Source organism: Mytilus californianus, unplaced genomic scaffold, assembly GCF_021869535.1.
Source record: "Mytilus californianus isolate M0D057914Y unplaced genomic scaffold, xbMytCali1.0.p SCAF_4, whole genome shotgun sequence".
NCBI lineage: Eukaryota > Metazoa > Mollusca > Bivalvia > Mytilida > Mytilidae > Mytilus > Mytilus californianus.
This window is the reverse complement of record NW_026262690.1, coordinates 83,429,580-83,447,382: the sequence shown is the minus strand read 5'-3', so window position 1 is coordinate 83,447,382 and position 17,803 is coordinate 83,429,580. Positions and strand designations below refer to the sequence as shown.

At 30.9% G+C, this 17,803-nt stretch overlaps 2 protein-coding genes across 2 annotated transcripts; both read right to left on the bottom strand.

Annotated features, from left to right (window-relative positions):
• Nucleotides 1-3,869: 3,869 nt before the first annotated feature.
• On the bottom strand, nt 3,870-6,014 carry LOC127738731 (uncharacterized). The gene has a single exon (XM_052250071.1). It carries the CDS (start codon nt 5,968-5,970, stop codon nt 4,306-4,308), a length of 1,665 nt encoding a protein of 554 aa, XP_052106031.1. The 5' UTR covers nt 5,971-6,014; the 3' UTR covers nt 3,870-4,305.
• Nucleotides 6,015-12,169: 6,155 nt separating this feature from the next.
• On the bottom strand, nt 12,170-16,772 carry LOC127738732 (uncharacterized). Its single transcript, XM_052250072.1, has 3 exons — nt 15,918-16,772; nt 15,109-15,700; nt 12,170-13,430 (listed from the first exon to the last, which is right to left on the bottom strand). Exons 1-2 carry the CDS (start codon nt 16,765-16,767, stop codon nt 15,153-15,155), a joined length of 1,398 nt encoding a protein of 465 aa, XP_052106032.1. The 5' UTR covers nt 16,768-16,772; the 3' UTR covers nt 12,170-13,430; nt 15,109-15,152.
• Between the last annotated feature and the right edge of the window lie 1,031 nt (nt 16,773-17,803).

Sequence of the window (17,803 nt, the reverse complement as noted above, 5' to 3'; positions counted from 1 at the left end):
AAATAGCATCTAAAAATTTCGATTTGCACAAAACAAGTGTATTTCATGTATTTAGGGACGCAGCAATCCTTCATTCAGTCATCAGCCTTTCGGCTGTTTTCTGTTGTTTGGTTGGATTGTTGTCTCTTTGACACATTCCCCATTTCTGAAAAAAATCTAATATCTAAAAATGGGGAAGGAGGTACTATCATTACCCTAACCCTTTGAAGAAATGTCATGCTTCAATGCTCAAAATGTTCAGAAATCAATACCATCTTTCTTTAAATTTTTGATAAATTTTATAATTTAGAAAAAAAATGATTTTTTTCAAAAAAAGGGGAGGCACCATCCCCAGAGAGAAAAGTTTCATTCTCTTCCAACATATCTCTATCAGTAATATATTCTCATTTATAATTACTAAATTTGTGTCAGAAATAGAACGATTTAGCTTTTTAAGTTCAAAATGTTTGATTATTCATCTGTTTGGGAATCTGAATTTTGGTGAAAATTGTCAATTTTTGACTAAAATAATTTTTTTTAAAGAAAAAAAAACACACGACTATCTTTTTATTTTATGAATATATAGAATGTTGTCTTTCAAAATTTGTCAATGAAATGTCATGGTATTGTTGGTCTTGGGAGATAAACAGATTTAGAATTTAGGAGTTTTTGAAATATTTCATTTTCGAATTTTAACACATTTTTAAATGGTTGCTATGGAAACAAACTATTTGGTAAATTCAAAATTTTAACGTTTTTGAATAGATTGGGATCTTGTTTATTAACAATGTAAAAACCCTAATTGTTTTTATTGATTAACTTAATTTCCATGGGACATTAAATTCCCTTATTTTAAATTTTCAAAAGGGTCTTTTTTCACATATTCAGGCAAAATGTTGTTTTGATGGTTACCATGGCAACGGGCAATATACAGGGGAAATAAAGACAGAATTTTACTTATCTACCAAAGTTCTTATGATATAGGGCCAACAAAATTACTTCTGTGACATGTCTTAGATATGCATTCCATAGTGGTCAGTATTTGAAACAATTTCTAAGTTTAAAGACTTATAGTAATTTCATTTTGGTAATTTCTATATATAATTGACAAATTCTAAAATGTGTCATATTAGAATCTATTTGTTACCACCCTTATTTAAGAAATTGTGCTCAGTATTTAGAAATTATGCAGATAAATATGTTCCTTGCAGCATTATTTTAATGAAGATGAATTTTTTAATTGTTATTCTAGAAATCAGATTTGACTGTTCATTTATAATATGAAGCAATATTTTTTAAAATAAAATTATATCTTTTCAAATGACAGATGATGTAGGAAAATTCTAAAACGCTATAAAAATTATTTTGGTATCTTTTAACTTTTAATGAAACAAATTCATTTATATGGAAACAAAAAATAATTTGCAGAACAGGATGAAACCCTCTGGCGCACCATGAAAAGTCGTAATGTTGTAAGTCACTGGCGTAGATGGAATAAGCTCGTAAACTTGACCTGCTGCAAATCAAATCTTGCTTATGGCACATTTTTAGTTATAAATTATTGTTCATATGTCATTTGATAAGGTACATCTTATATATTCTATGTTTATTTTATGTTTTAAAAAATAATTGCCTAAACATTTAGTCATTCGTGGTTTATTGACATGGTTAAAATTTATATGGTTAGTGTATTGAAACTAATGATGTCAAATCAATGATATTTGGTATATAGTAGATTTATAGTATCCATTGTATTTAAAAGCCCTTACATATTCAGTAAGTCATTGACTTTAAATTTGTCATAGTTAAAATTAGGCAACATCAGGTGCTCCAGAAAGTAAGCATGACTTGCTTCTAGTCAGACACCCTTGTGTTTCACACAATGGTAATATTCTGGAATGGAAGAAAGGAATATATGACAGGTGCACTGTTGTCATTCAGTATACATACATTATTACAATTGTTATTAGGTGGAAGAATCCTAAAATTTCGGATTGGTAATAATGTTACCTTGAATGATTGAAAATAAAAATTGAAAGATGACTAGGAAGAACATAATGATTTTTAGTTCTGCTTGTCAACAGTAAAATCACAATATAGATCTAAAAATGGATCTTTCACTGAAAAGGTTGTTTCTGGATGATACTGTAAATTCAGGAATTATTGCATGCATTTAATCATTGCAATTCTTTCATTTTCAATTTTAATTTTTGAGATGATAAGAACAAGAGTGCACACGCTGAAATGTCTTGTCTACTTTACTGACCATTGATTTTGTCTTGATAGTCCTAAATATAAAAGCTGTTATATTAGTATCACAAATATAAGTATTGTAAATATATTCTTAACATGATCCAAGAAAAGAAGGTCAAAGTCAGTTACACCTTACAATAATTCCATACACAAAATATAGTTGACCTATTGCCTATGGTTTCTTAGAAACAAACTTAAACAGGAAAAGTTAAAATGGAACAATGGACCATAAAAATGAGTTTAAGCCTTCTAGGTCAGATGATCCATGCCTGACAGACATTTACACCTTACAACCAACCTATGCATTAAATATAGACATATTTCGTTCAGTATCTAAGAAACAAATTTAACCATGAAAACTACATTGACCAATGAGCCATGAAATTGAAGTCAAGGTCAATGATATTTGCCGGACAGACATGTTCATCTTAAAATATTTCCGTACACCAAATAAAGTTTACCTATTACATATAGTATGCGGAAAAAAGACCAAAAACTAAAACTTAACTAACCACTGAACCATGAAAAAGAGGTCAAGGTCAGATGACACCTTCCAGTTGGACAAAAAAAATCACAATAATTTCTTAATTTCCAGTAACTATGCATGCCTTGTTGTAATTTGATGATGTTTACATAGACTTTATATATGGTTACAAGGTAGAATTAACCTGATTGATTTTAAGATAACCCTTTCATGGAATCAAGAGATACAAGTTGTACATATAAAGAAATATAATTGCATGTTGATTTTCGTTGAAAGAAGTACATTTACAGTGCTGAATAAAAGACATTATACCGTATCCGTTTGTATCAAATCTGAACCTTATTTTGTTTCCATGGTTACCAAAAGCAGAATGAAACACTGACGTGCTGAGTATAGACTTCAAACTCCATTTATCATATGTATTCAATACATTGATTTTCATGTGTTAGATGCTGATTGTGAATTATTTCAGCAATTTGAGGTCGGTTGCTAAGGCTTTTTATCTGTTGCTATGGTCAATTTTACCATTTTAAGTAATTCTAAATTTTTTTAAAATATTTTCCAACAAATTATAGGTTTTATTGTGTGTTAAATTGCATTAATATAACAAATATGCACAATCTTAATAATAAACACATTTTCTGATTTTGTCATTTTTAAGAAAATTGCCAATTTTGGTTCCCATGGTAACAAAAATTGCGAAAAAAAACAGATGTTTTGTTACATTTTTTAATAATTCAATATATGAACTTTAAGCTGCAATCATGTTTTAAAAGAAAATCATCTGCCCATTTTTAATTTTATTTGATTTAAAATGTAACATTTCAGCCATTTTCAAAAAAAGTGAAAAACAGATTTTTGCAACTTTTTAAAATACTATTTTCGCTTTATAGGAAAAAAATTTCAAAACCTATACATTAAAATATATAATTCAAATAATGTTTAGTAATGTGGTAAAATTATTTTTTTTTGCAATTCTCATAATCAGAAAATTTTTGCAACCAAAATAACATGGATTTTTCAATTTTTCATGTATGATTTCATCATAAATTCTCGAAAAAATGGATGCACGTTTCCAAAGCAACCGTTCAACAAAATTAAAAAAATTAGCCTGCAATCATCATTTCAATCTTAGCTGTCTATTATATAAAACAAAAAAAGAAGTTCTGAAACATACATGAATCACCCCCTGCCTGGTTCTTACAAATAGCTGTACTTAATAATTCATTCTGTCCTACAATTTAATATCAAAATCGCTACTTCGGATAATACTACATCTAACAGTGCAGAGCGCAAGTGTAATTAGAACAGGATTTCAGTAGAAACGTTTTAGTCATTCATATATAATGTCATTATTGCCAAATACAATAGATTACATTTGATTTCATCTGCTATACATGTTTTAGGAGCCCAGTTATTGTTTTTGATATGCAAATAACTGTCAATAAAGCGTTTATATGCAGTGTTTTTTTTAAACTACATCTGTTGTATATTTGTACTTCTTTCTTTAAAAAGTTATTTCTGTGAAAGTTCTTGATATAATAATACTGGTAACATTGTTTTCAAGATTGGAAAAAGCGACTCTACTGTTAGAATCCAGAGAATTTTACAGAACGGAGTAATTCTTTGGTTTGTTCCGTGCTACTAATCCACAAAATCCCATTGACATCAATTGTCATCAGCCCGGGCTTTTCTATTCCTAGTAATGTTAAATTTAATATTGTCAGTAAGCTCCCCTGTGCTGTAAGGATATGGAAAGAATTTTGATACATATCTGAAACTATAAAGTTCTTTGATTTTGTTTTTAACACTTCAATAGGGGTGAAAGGATGTTCAGTTGAATGAATAAAGGAGTTTCCAATGTATTTCCATTGAATAATTCCATCTCTACTCATAAACACTACATCTCCTTTATAGTCTCCTAAAATAGTACTGTCAATGTAGCAGATAGCACCTTCATTGGTTGTTGTACAGCATAGTACAACATCTCTTGTAAGTATTTGTTTCTCTCGATTAGTGTGTACCTTTATGATGTTTCCATCAAATCCCAATCTCATGATTATGGGTATGTCTGTTCGGTTTTTCACAGAGCTACAATCCATTCCCACAATGATTTCACTGTCTGTAACATGAAGAGTATACGGTTTATTAGGAGAAAGATCTTTGATCACTTTTACGGCGTCATCGGCAGCCAAATGACAGATTTGTCGAAAAACTGAAGATGCGATGAAAATGTCTTTTTTCAAACATCTAATTTCAGAGTCGCCATGGTCAGTTTTTATTGATTTTATTGTTTTAATTCTTTCTTTCACCTGCAGTTTTCGTATTTCGTTTCTTTCGTTTGTGATCCAGATGTTTCCATCTTCGTCACTTGTTATACTGCTTACTTCAGACATGTCTAGTTCATATTTTGCTTTTATTTCAAATTGAATTTCCATTTCAATTGTTTTAGAGTCAGTTTGAATTTTATAATTAGGAATATATTGCTGTATTTTTATATTCAACGATTTTGGACTGGTCGACTTCCCAATAGAGTCCAATTTTGCATGCACATTTCTTACAGCCTCAAGAAACTCTTCTGTATTTTGTAATTTGTATTTATTTTCTATTTGTTGTATAACTGTTTCGATATCTTTTTTATCTTCTAGAATTTCCAATTCTTTCCTTGATATAAGTTCAGCTTGCCTTTCTGTGTTTTCTTTATGTTCTTTAAGTAACCTCAAACATTTTGACTGAACTTCCCTTGCTTGTTTTTCCTCTCTTAATATATTTTGCTCTATTTCAAATGACTTTGATTTCTCAATTTCTCCCATTAAATTTGATTTTTTTATAAATTTTTCTATTTTAGAGTTAGTCAAAATTTGCAGTTTTTTCATTATTTTAATTTTCTTTTGACAAAACTGTTGAATTTCTTCCATTTGATGTAAATGGTGAGTTTTTGCTATGCACATGGGACAAACTAATAGTTCACATGTTAAGCAGTACATGCAGCACATTTGTTTTCTATGGTCTTTACATTTAACTGGCTTAAAGTCAGACTCTGCATCAGTGTCATCAGTATGAGAATGAATGTCCTTCAAAGCTACAATGTCATGGAGATCAGCATTCTTGAACTTGGCATGTACCTTATCTGTACATTTTTGGCACATATATAGATCACAGTCCATACATTTCACTTTTATTTTTGTATCTGTTTCACATAATCCACAAGCTAGGATGTCCTGAGACTTTTTGATTGATTCAGAATACGCCATTGATTATATTAATTATACGTTTATGTTCTCATACTTCCTTAATGTTTCTCTTATAGTGTCGAAATACTTAGAAAATGTGACGGAAATCATATTATCGTTCCGGAAATTATCAATCATAAGGATACAGTGTGGTGTTGTATTGTTTTAAATATCATATGAGATAATACTTGAAAGAAATTGATTGTTAAGGTTTATCTTTTGCAACACAAAGTAAATACATGCGTATCATCTGATCTGATTTCTGAAGATCACACTCAAGTGGGGACTGTTGTGACTTGGTTACTTTAATATTTTAAAATCATGTATTGTATTTCATCACTGAGTGTCCATTGTCGTTGTCTGTCATATCTAGAAAAACTTTTTCAAAAATTTTTACTTTTCAAAAATGTTTACTTTTTCAAAAATTAACAATTTACACCAAAAACATGAATGATTCATAGATCAATGTCAGAAAGACAATCTGATACCTTCAACTTCAATTCCCACTGTAACTACAGCAATAAAGAAACATTATGTTATCCCTGGACCTTTTATAGCTTAATTTTTTGTACTTAATTTCTGCCAACACACCAAAATAAAAAAAAAATTGTAAAATGAATCGTCTTATATCTTGAAAACCATTAAAGATAAAGAAATATGTCTGATCAAAAATGCTCAAATTGTCAAGATCTTCCTATTTCCAATTTCCACCATAATAACCAAAATGAGAGGCAAAAGATGCCAAAGGGACATTCAAACTCATAAGTCGAAAATAAACTGACAACGCAATGGCTAAAAAAGAAAAGACAAACAGACAAACAACAGTACACAAAACAGAACATAGAAAACTAAAGACTGAGCAGTTATTGCCTATTATTTCGAAAAATATTCTAGATAGATAATTACTCTAAACAAAAAAAAAAGATTAGCAATACAAGCTCTACAAAAATATTAAACGATTGAAACCATTTGATGACTTCTTATAGGAGTTAGGCAGAAATGATAACAGTAAAACATATAAACAATACAATGTCTACAAAGATGCTTATGTGGTTACAACCATTGTATGACACTAATGATAGTTACTGCCCTTAAATGGTGATTTCTTTTTAATGGATCTTGCCTTGCTGATAATTTTTGTGATTTAAAGTGTTTATTTATCTATTATAATTGAAATCATATAAGGCATAACAGAAAAAAACAAGTTTCTCTCTAAATATCATAGTTAACATGATAATAGGCAAAAATGAAAAAAATGGTAAAATTTGACATTTATGGGCAATATCTCCTATAAGAATTTGTCTAACAATTGGTAGAGCTCATAATTCTGAACATTTTTGCTCCTTTCAGATTTTCTCTATTTATAACGGTTCAAAAAATAATAGACAAAACTTGCATATTACCCCTATGTCCTATTCTAGCCATGCCTGCCATCTTGGTTGGAAGGCGGGGTCATCAGACAAATTTTTTAAACTACATACCCTAATGATGATTGTGGCCAAGTTTGGTTAAATTTGTCTCAGTAGTTTCAGAGGAGAAGATTTTTGTAAAAGATTACAAAAATTTATAAAAAAAATAGTTAAAAGTTGACTATAAAGGGCAATAACTGCTTAAGGGGTCAATTGATAATTAGGTCATGTTGACTTATTTGTAGATCTTACTTTGCTGAACATTATTGCTGTTTACAGTTTATCTCTATCTATAATAATATTCAAGATAATAACAAAAAACTGCAAAATTTCCTTAAAATTACCAATTCAGGGGCAGCAACCCAACTACGGGTTGTCTGATTTGTCTGAAAATGTCAGGACAGATAGATCTTAGCCCGATGAACAATTTTACCCAGTCATATTTTGCTCTAAATGCTTTAGTTTTAGAGATATCAACCAAAATCTGCAGTTTATCCCCTTTGTTCTATTTTTAGCCATGTCGGCCATTTTGGTTGGCGGACACATTTGTTAGAGTACATACCCTTCTGATGATTGTGGCCAAGTTTGGTTAAATTTGTCTCAATAGTTTCAGAGGAGAAGATTTGTGTAAAAGTTAACAACGACGGATGACGGTCGACGGACGACGGACGCCAAGTGATGAGAAAAGCTCACTTGACCCTTTGGGCCAGGTGAGCTAAAAATAAGAAATATCAAAGCAATGCTAAAGAGAAGAATATGAAAAAAAAACCAACTGTTAAGATTAAATAAATTGATTAACTTTTGAATTTCCTATAAAAAAGCATTTGCTTTGAACATTTAAATTTAAGTTCATTACGGTGTAATACCACCATTGATTTTCCCCTATTAGTCTTTGTTAAATTTGCACTTTTCAAAAAATTGTGCAGAATTTATCTTTGTTTCAAATAAAGAAATACTTGGCATGAGTAAAGTTTGATCCTGTCCAGTACTATAGAAAAAAATTCACATAACATTTCATTGCATATAAGAAAACAACCATCACTGGAAGTTAACCAATCAAATTTCCCCCCTTTTTTAACCTGTGTACAAGCTTTAGTAACCATGTAACCTCAAGTTTCCAAAATATTCTATAGAAACCCCAAATAAAGAAATAATGGTGCTTTGAAATACCCAAGATATATGTTTATGACTCAGAAATGTTTTACTGCAATGAAATGTAGGATCAATTACTTACAACTGTCAAATTCAAGGGAATATTTTTTTAGACCTATTTTCGTATGCAACCGGATGTGACGTACTATGATTTGGTGGTATTACACCTAAAGAAGACTTTTTTGTTGAATAAACTGAATGTGACTTTTTTCCTTTGTAATACTGGTTATTTCAAGCATTCCTGTCAAGTTTTGTCATTATCAGTTCAATAGTTTGAGAAAAATCTAGTATAATGTAAGACGACATCTACAGCGATTCGAGCAAAATTTCTTCGAAAAATTCAAACCAAGCCGCATCATGATAGAATATAGTGTGGACCAATAAATGATCAAATATTTATCTCATCTGCCTACAAACAGTTGAATATGATACAAAAGATGACATTAGGATGATAAATACTACTAATGGACCTCTTTGTCTTCCTTATAAGGTCTCTTTTGGTCCATTTATACCTCTCATTTCCTCAAAATTTCTACTTTTTAGGCCAATAAATAAAAATATTGGGGTAACTTTCACTCATTTATGATAGAAAGGTTATTATAAATGATTAATTGAAGTATTCAAGCTGAATGAACTATCCGTATGAAAGTTTACTGTCTCCAAGGAGGTTTCATTAAGTCCTTACGTAAAACTTAAATTTACGCCGCGTTCCAGAGAGGGACATAAAAAACTTCTCTTTTGGTGAATAATTTGTTGTTACTGCTTCAAAAATAATTTCATTTATTTAAAATAAATATTTATTAAAGTATTTCTTAGGAGAAATTTTCTAGTGTAGCAGAATATAAGAAATAAGGAGAAAAGGCTCCCCAAGACTCTAAGTATAGCTTGTTCTGTCAACTAATATTCATGGTAAAGTCCTATTTCAAGGAAATTTTCTCATAAAATGTATTTTGGAGACTCAATCCACTCAGAATATTTCATTATTTGTAATATTTCACTTAAATAGCAAGAAATTTTAACACATGAGAGTACTCACAAGGTCAAAGGTGCATGTACAGCTTCCCATATTAGGTGTAATACCACCATTGATTTTCCCCTATTAGTCTTTGTTAAATTTGCACTTTTCAAAACATTGTGCAGAATTTATCTTTGTTTCAAATAAAGAAATACTTGGCATGAGTAAAGTTTTATCCTGTCCAGTACTATAGAAAAAAATTCACATAACATTTCATTGCATATAAGAAAACAACCATCACTGGAAGTTAACCAATCAAATCCCCCCCCCCCCCCTTTTTTAACCTGTGTACAAGCTTTAGTAACCATGTAACCTCAAGTTTCCAAAATATTCTATAGAAACCCCAAATAAAGAAATAATGGTGCTTTGAAATACCCAAGATATATGTTTATGACTAAGAAATGTTTTACTGCAATGAAATGTAGGATCAATTACCTACAACTGTCAAATTCAAGGGAATATTTTTTTTAGACCTATTTTCGTATGCAACCGGATGTGACGTACTATGATTTAGTGATATTACACCTTAAGTAATATTTGATGTAAAGAGCTGGAATAACATTGACTGTGGAATACAATTTAATTTTGAATTTAATAAATTGAACTGTAAATAAACAAAGAGATAATTCCTCACTAAAATATTACATAATTTACACTCATTCTCACAAGTAGGAAACTCATACAATTTCTACCATTTGATAGTAACGTTGTGTCATCTGATGTCTAAAACACATTAAAATTTCCCAAATTTAAAGTAAGTCCGTACATCCCTAAGACAAATACATAAATGAAATGCCTAAAAGTCATCTGTTAATTATGAACATCGCACTGACAATGAAACAAATTCTTGAATAAAACCAATCAAGAGATCATTTGAGCCTTGAGCACTTTACAATATTCTAAGATTGTAAGAGAATGATAATCCATTTCATCATGATAAATACTCGCTAACGCTCTTACTTAATCATGAAGAAAGGGATTATCATTCTCTTACATATACAAAGTTGTGAAAAGGTGCTCATAGAATCACATCATTTAATTCACCTGGTGCATTTCTGAAAGACATAAAAACACATATATGATCTGTTTAGAATATAGCAAAGTGCTCTCGACCAATGAAATTGTAGGATTTGGTGTTTCTTAATTGTGAAGAATGAATGAAATCATGTTCTTAGTAAGGGATTATCCTATTGTTTAGGCCTACTTACAGTTCAAAACAAAGAGTTTCCATAAATGAGTTACAAATGCCCCGAAGCACATTTATCAGCTTGAAAGAATCTGTGATTAAAATTGGCTAAAAGTTGAATTTTGAAACAAACAAAAAAAAAATCAAAATTAGATGAAGTTTACTGGTGCAGTAACATTGGTTACCGGATCCGCGGTTGGGGAGAATAGTAATTTCCAATATTCTGATAAAATTCTAAAAACAGAAATTTAGTTTAACTTTTGAATATATTTTAAACTATTTTAAAGGCATTGTATTTGAACATTTCCCTGACATAATGAAGTAGTATATGATGTAAAGGACTGGACTAAAATATTGGCTGTAAAATAAAATTTATTTGTAACTCAAATTTTGAATTTATTGATTTGAAATGGAAATAATCAAAAAGATAATTCCTCGCTAAAATTTACATTCATACTCACAATCAGGAAACATTTCTTACCATTTCATTGTACTGTTGTGTCATCTAATGTATAAAACATAATTTATTATATTTTCCAAAATTATAAGAAGGTCCTTACATCACTAAAACTAATCCATAAATGAAATCATGCCTAAAAAGGAAGTCATGCATTAATTACAAACATTGCACTGACAATGAAACTAATTCTTAAATACAACCAATCAAGAGATCATTCAAGCCTTGAGCACTTTTCAATATTCTAAGTTTGTAAGAGAATGATTATCCCTTACTTCATGATAAGTACTCGCTAACGCTCGTACTTAATCATGAAGAAAGGGATTATCATTCTCTTACATAAACAAAGAATATTTCTTATAAGGAAAACAGTATTCACTCACTAGTCTTTGTGTTTTGCTAATCGTCATCATGTAGAGAAAAAACAGCTGCCAGTCTATTATATTAGTAAATAAACTCATTACAATTTTAATTGTAAAATTAAATGAGGCTTAGTTATAAGACGATATTTGATTAAAATTTTTATAAACCAATAGTTATGCTAAGAGTTAACATGAGAAGCGCATGCGCAGATAGAGGTCACTATTCAGAGATATTCAAGTATAATTGAATAAATTTCTGGGTGGGTAATAATGAAAAAGGGTGGGCATGTTAACTCTTAGCATAACTATTGGTTTATAAAAATTTTAATCAAATATCGTCTTATAACTAAGCCTCATTTAATTTTACAATTTTTATAAACCAATATTATGCAAGAGTTCCCATGAGATTTGAGAGCCAATTTACTTGAATAATGTAATGTATACATGTTTTGTAAGATTACAATAATGTATTGGATTCCCAAATTACTATAAAATTATTTAAAGTTTGGCACAAGAGTATTATATTGAATCAAACTCTCAGTAACAATTAGTTATTGTTTCAACGACATACAGATACCATAATAAACTGTAGGCAACAAAGCCATATCATAATATGGACTTTTGGTTATGATAAACACATTTTCAAATAATATTGTATTAACTTATATACATCATGAACATAGTTACATTATAAGCAAAAACAAAACTATTTTCCACGAAGTACTCGTACACTATAGTTATCATTGTACTCTTGAACAGTAACTGGTCTATTGTAAAATTGCCTAAAAGTAGACTCATTTGTCCATCCTGCTGATGTAAGAATAGAATTTACTGACACTCCAGCTCTAAATGCTGCTGATGTACTAGCTCCCCTAGTACTGTGTGTTTTAAAAATAGAAGTATTTACACCTGCAAGTTTTAAAACCAATTTAATCCAATTACTAATTGTTGATTTTGTAGGATGATGGTATGGTTTTACAAATGTAACAAAAAGTTTTTGAGATGTACGTATTGCAGATGTTCTTTCGATATAGGCATTTAAAACAGTTACAATACACAGTCTTGAGTCTTCAACAAATGCTGGCAAACATATTGGTGATAAATGTTTTCCTGGTTTTGAAGTTTTCAAAATCTCATTAATTTCAATTATAACATTGTCTTTTGTGATTTTCATAAAATCTAAATCTACACAATGTAAAGTCTGTATTCTCTGTCCAGTAACTAGTGCTAATAACATAACTAATTTCAAAGTTAAACATCTCAATGACAAAACCTTTACAGGCGATAAAGAAATCAAAAATTCTAATACCACATTAACATCCCATGTTTGCTGATATCTAGGAAACATTGGTCGCTTATTATAAACTCCTCTGAGAAACCTTTTAACTAAAGGCCACTGACCAATTGGCAGGGTTTTCCCCAATGTCAAATATGATGATAACGCAGATCGTGCTGTGTTAATAGCACTATATCCTACGCCTGACTCATATAAAACTGTCAAAAATTCCACTACATCCACCTCAGTTGGCGTAAAAATATCAATCTTTCGTTCACAACAAAATGTACACCATTTTTTGAGATATGTCCAATACTGTTTTTGTGTACTTTGTCTCCAGGATGAGATGACAATTTCTGCAGCCTTTTTTGATAGTCCTGTATTTTGCACAATTTGCCCGACAATCTGAAGACACCCAAAATCAGTTTTTTCAACGGATGTTTCTTTTGAGGGTCTGTTGGCAGTATCAACAACTGTTGTCCTTTTTTCCTGGGTATTATGTAAGAGTCCTGAACAATATGATGCAGTATTTGAGGGAACCAATGTTGAGTGCTCCACAAGGGTGCTATTAAGGTTAATTCTGCTTCTTCCAAAATCAGTTTTTGGATTACTTTTCCTACCATGCTGAAAGGAGGAAAAACAAATGAGTTAAAGTTAGTCCAACTTATAGTAAAAGCATCTACTGCTTCAGCATTTGGATCAGGTAAGTATGAAATATACCTTGATAACTGATGATTTATCCTTGAAGCAAATAAATCAATATCATGCGGACCATATATTGAATTAATGCACATAAAAACATTATTGTTAAGTTTCCATTCTAGATCTGTATTGTTGGAACGTGACAATTTGTCTGCTTCAACATTGGTTTTTCCCGGTAAGTGACAAGCACATTACCAAATGTTTCTTTGTATACACCACTGCCATATTTCCCTTGTTAAGTTATTGAGAGACTGAATTCTACCTCCCATTTTGTCTATATAGGTCACAGCTACCATATTATCCATGTATAATCTAACATGTTTATCGGATTTTGTTGAACAAAAACATTTTATAAATAATTTATGTGTAAATTCTGCTCTTCATATGACCAAAAACCCTTGGTTTGAAGTTGTGTATTGTCAACAACACCACCCCAACCAGTTTTTGAACTGTCTGTTTTTAACATTATCTCAGGATCTGTCCGTACTAATGGCTTGAAACTAGACTCAACATGAGAAATCCACCAATTTAACACATCTACTGATTCATTTGAAATGATAATTTTATTGTCAAAATCTCCATTGTTTTGTTTTAAAAATTTGTCTTTTTCTATTTCTAAAGATTTTACATATATAAGCGCATGTTCAACTCCTGGTTCGGCAGCAATCAATTTGCCTATAATTTGTGCAAACTGCCTGATTGACATTTGTCTGTTTTTTACATATTTACAGCATAAAAGTTTTATTGCTTGCGCTTTTTCAGTTGTAAGTTTAATTGTCATTGTCATGGAATTCAACACAAATCCTAAAAATGTAATCGTTTGTGTCGGTTCAAATACAGATTTGACTGGGTGAATAGTAAAGCCTAATTTATCCAATAAGGTGACTGTATCAGAAATATTAATTGTACATTGTGAATAACTATCACTGATCAAAAGACTATCGTCAATGTAAGCTACATTTTTGTGTCTAATTTTTCTTAGATGTGAAAATGGCACTTTTAAAACTTTTGTAAATATCCTTGGCGCAGTTGTCAGCCCATTAGGCAAACATGTATACTCATACAACTGATCATTCCAATAGAACCGCAAATATTTTCGGTATTTGTGATCAATAGAAATAGAATAATATGCGTCTTTCAAATCAATAGAAGCAAACCAGCAGTTTTTTGACACACATTGTATTGCTGACTTTAATGTCTCCATTTTAAAATGGTGTTTTTCAATATCATTGTTGAGAACTTTTAAATTTAAAATCACTCTACATGTACCATCCTTTTTTGGTCTTATAAAAATATTTGAAACATATTGATTTTTAATATATGTCACTGGTTTTATAATTTGTTTGTGTAAAAATTTATCTATTTCTAACTGCACCATATTTCTTTCATCTGTATTAAATTGTAACATATTTGGTTCCTTGTTTTGTGATGGAATTTGTTCAAACTCAATTTGATACCCTTTTACAACATTTAAAACCCAGTTATCTGAAGTTAAACTCATCCAATTCTCTTGGAATTTTATCACTTTCCCACCAATGAAATTGTCTGGTGTGTTTATAAATGTAAATTGTGTATTCAATTGCTGAACTGAAGTACTCACAGGCAAACTATTTTGCTTTGGCAATTTTATAGGAACTTCTTGTCCTACTCTTGGAGCTTCTTTTTGAACTTTTTCTTTTTGTAAGTTGGTTTCCCTAAAAAATCTTTCTTGTTTGATGTTTTGTCAAAATGACGTTTTGGTACATGAACATATGGTTTCTTAAAAGTTTTCTTGTCATCGTGTGATTTCTTTCCAATTTTAAAATTGGTTTTGCCCAGTTTCTTTCCAACTGTATATTCAGCATCCATTTCTTTGACTTTATCTTTGATGTCATTTCCAAAGAGAAAATCAGTTACTGGAACATCATCCTTGCACAAAGCTTTATATTTGGGTTGAATTTCAGCTTGTATCAAAGCTCTTCTTCTGAAAGTTATGTCTGCATAAGTCACTTGTGTCATCTGATATGCGTCTTTACAAAGTTGCGTTGCAGACTGTACTTCTTCTCTAGACAGTCCATCATTAGTTTGTGATTTAGACAGAAACAAGTCCATTAAGTAAAGCATAGGACACGCTGCTTTACCCAATAAGTTTTGAATTTTTTGAAGTTTAACGTCATTCATTCTGTTAGGTACTGACATCTGTGACCATATACCTGAAAAGGAAATGAATTCCTGTAATTTTTATACAATTCTACAATTTGCTAAATTGTGCCTGCCGCAATCAACTAATTTATATTGGTTTGAATAAATTTTTAAAATACAATTTACGTGTATATATATATTTTTTAAAATAAATTGAATTTTAATTTTGTTTAAACATGTACATGTATCATGTGTATTATTTCATATTTGCATTATACATACACTCACCCAAATTAATTTTTGGGACTGTCAAACTGTGTACATTTTCTGGCTTTGCATACTTTTTGGTTAGCTCATCAACTTTGTTTTGCTTGGCCTTCTTTCTCAAGCCATCATTGACAACAGATGCCAGTTCATCATTTATCTTTGGGCCAGCTTTCTCTTCAGTTACCATGAAGCCTTTCATATCTTCAATAACAGACATAGTGTCATTCTTTGTATTAGAAGTATGAATACTTGGAGTGTGACTGTGAACTTCTGGTTGTTCTTGTTCGTCAAGTTCAATGTCTGAATTTGAGCTTTCTGACTCATCTTCACTCGATACATCAGAATAAGGGCTTGTTTCCCTTTGGTTCTGTTTGTGGTCTTGAGACTGACACAGTTCTTCTAGTTCTTTTACATAATGTTGTGCTAAAGACTCAGATTGTACTCGTGATCCCTGTCCGTGACCACTTTCACATCTTTGTTTTTTGGAACTTGACGGTCTTACATGTACGTCATCACCGGCAGTGACAGTACATGTACGTTTGCCATGTGTCTTTTTCTGCACTGGTGTGTCAGTTCTTTGGTTGTTCAACAAAGCTTGCGTAAGTAATTGTGTCTGTATCAGCAGTTGATACATATCCGGACATTGTTTGTCAACATCCGGTGTTTGGTTGATTGACACATGTGACAATGGAGCTCCGCCCCCTACGGACAAATTGTCTACATTTTCAAGTCTAGCTTCATAAACTATTTCATCATTGGAAGCTTTATCATTGTTGCAGTGTTCTTGATTTACTTCATAAAAATGAAGCAATCTACTGTCATTTGAAGAATGTCTTTCCATTTTGGAATGTTCTTCCTTTTCATCCGCCATTACGGTCGGACATTTAGACAGCCACACTGTGGTCACAAGAACGACCTCGACCGCAGTCGTCAGTCTTAATAATGTTCAAGGACCTATAACAGCAAACGTTGCTGATCACTGTTCATCCATTGAACCGAATAATAAATCCAATTAAAGAAGAATATATTAAAAACTTTCAATAATAAGTTTCTAAAATTTCCACGTGTTAACCTCTTAAAATCTGCTAACGCAGTGTCCTCTATCTGCGCATGCGCTTCTCATGGGAACTCTTGCATAATATTGGTTTATAAAAATCAAGATTTCAATCATGGTCACCATATACTAAGTACAATGTTTGTAGTAGATCATTTGAATAATTGATAAAATAGTTAACAGAATAAAGCACACATTATTATATATCAGGCAGAGCAAATCAGATCTAAGATATTGACCTATTTCTACTAACTTGAGGGGTTATTATTGAGTACCGAGGCCAATAGAATTGTGACTAAATGGAAAACATCTAGATATTATAGTATACATAATGATGTTTCTATCCAGATTGATGCATCTGAGATTAAATTAAATTAACTTTTTCACCTGTAAATTTATTCTTGTCCTGAATATGCATGAAATATTTGCCACAGGATTGTTAAAAGCAATCAGCATACAGTCAACCTGTTAATCCAATTTATTCTTGATTAACCATATAAACTGACCACAATTCGTCATATATATATATATGCACATTACTAGGCGGTGTTGCCGTAGAAGTGAATAGTGAAAAAGTACAGGTTTCAGCCCCGGTCGGGCAGGAAGTAAAGAATTAAATCTACTCTAACATTGTTAGGTTATTTTTCTAGGCACTTTATATATTTATATATATGAGAAGGAATTCTAAAGATCCATATAAAGGTGGAGAGGTAGGGTTGTTTTTCAAACGGAGAAAGTTCTGAATTAGTTCTATAGACCAATTGGAGAAAGAAAGAGTTTATTTGTGAATTAGAGAGAAAGGAATAACATTGGTTTATAGAATGTGTTTGGTAGTAAATAAATATGCAAAAGT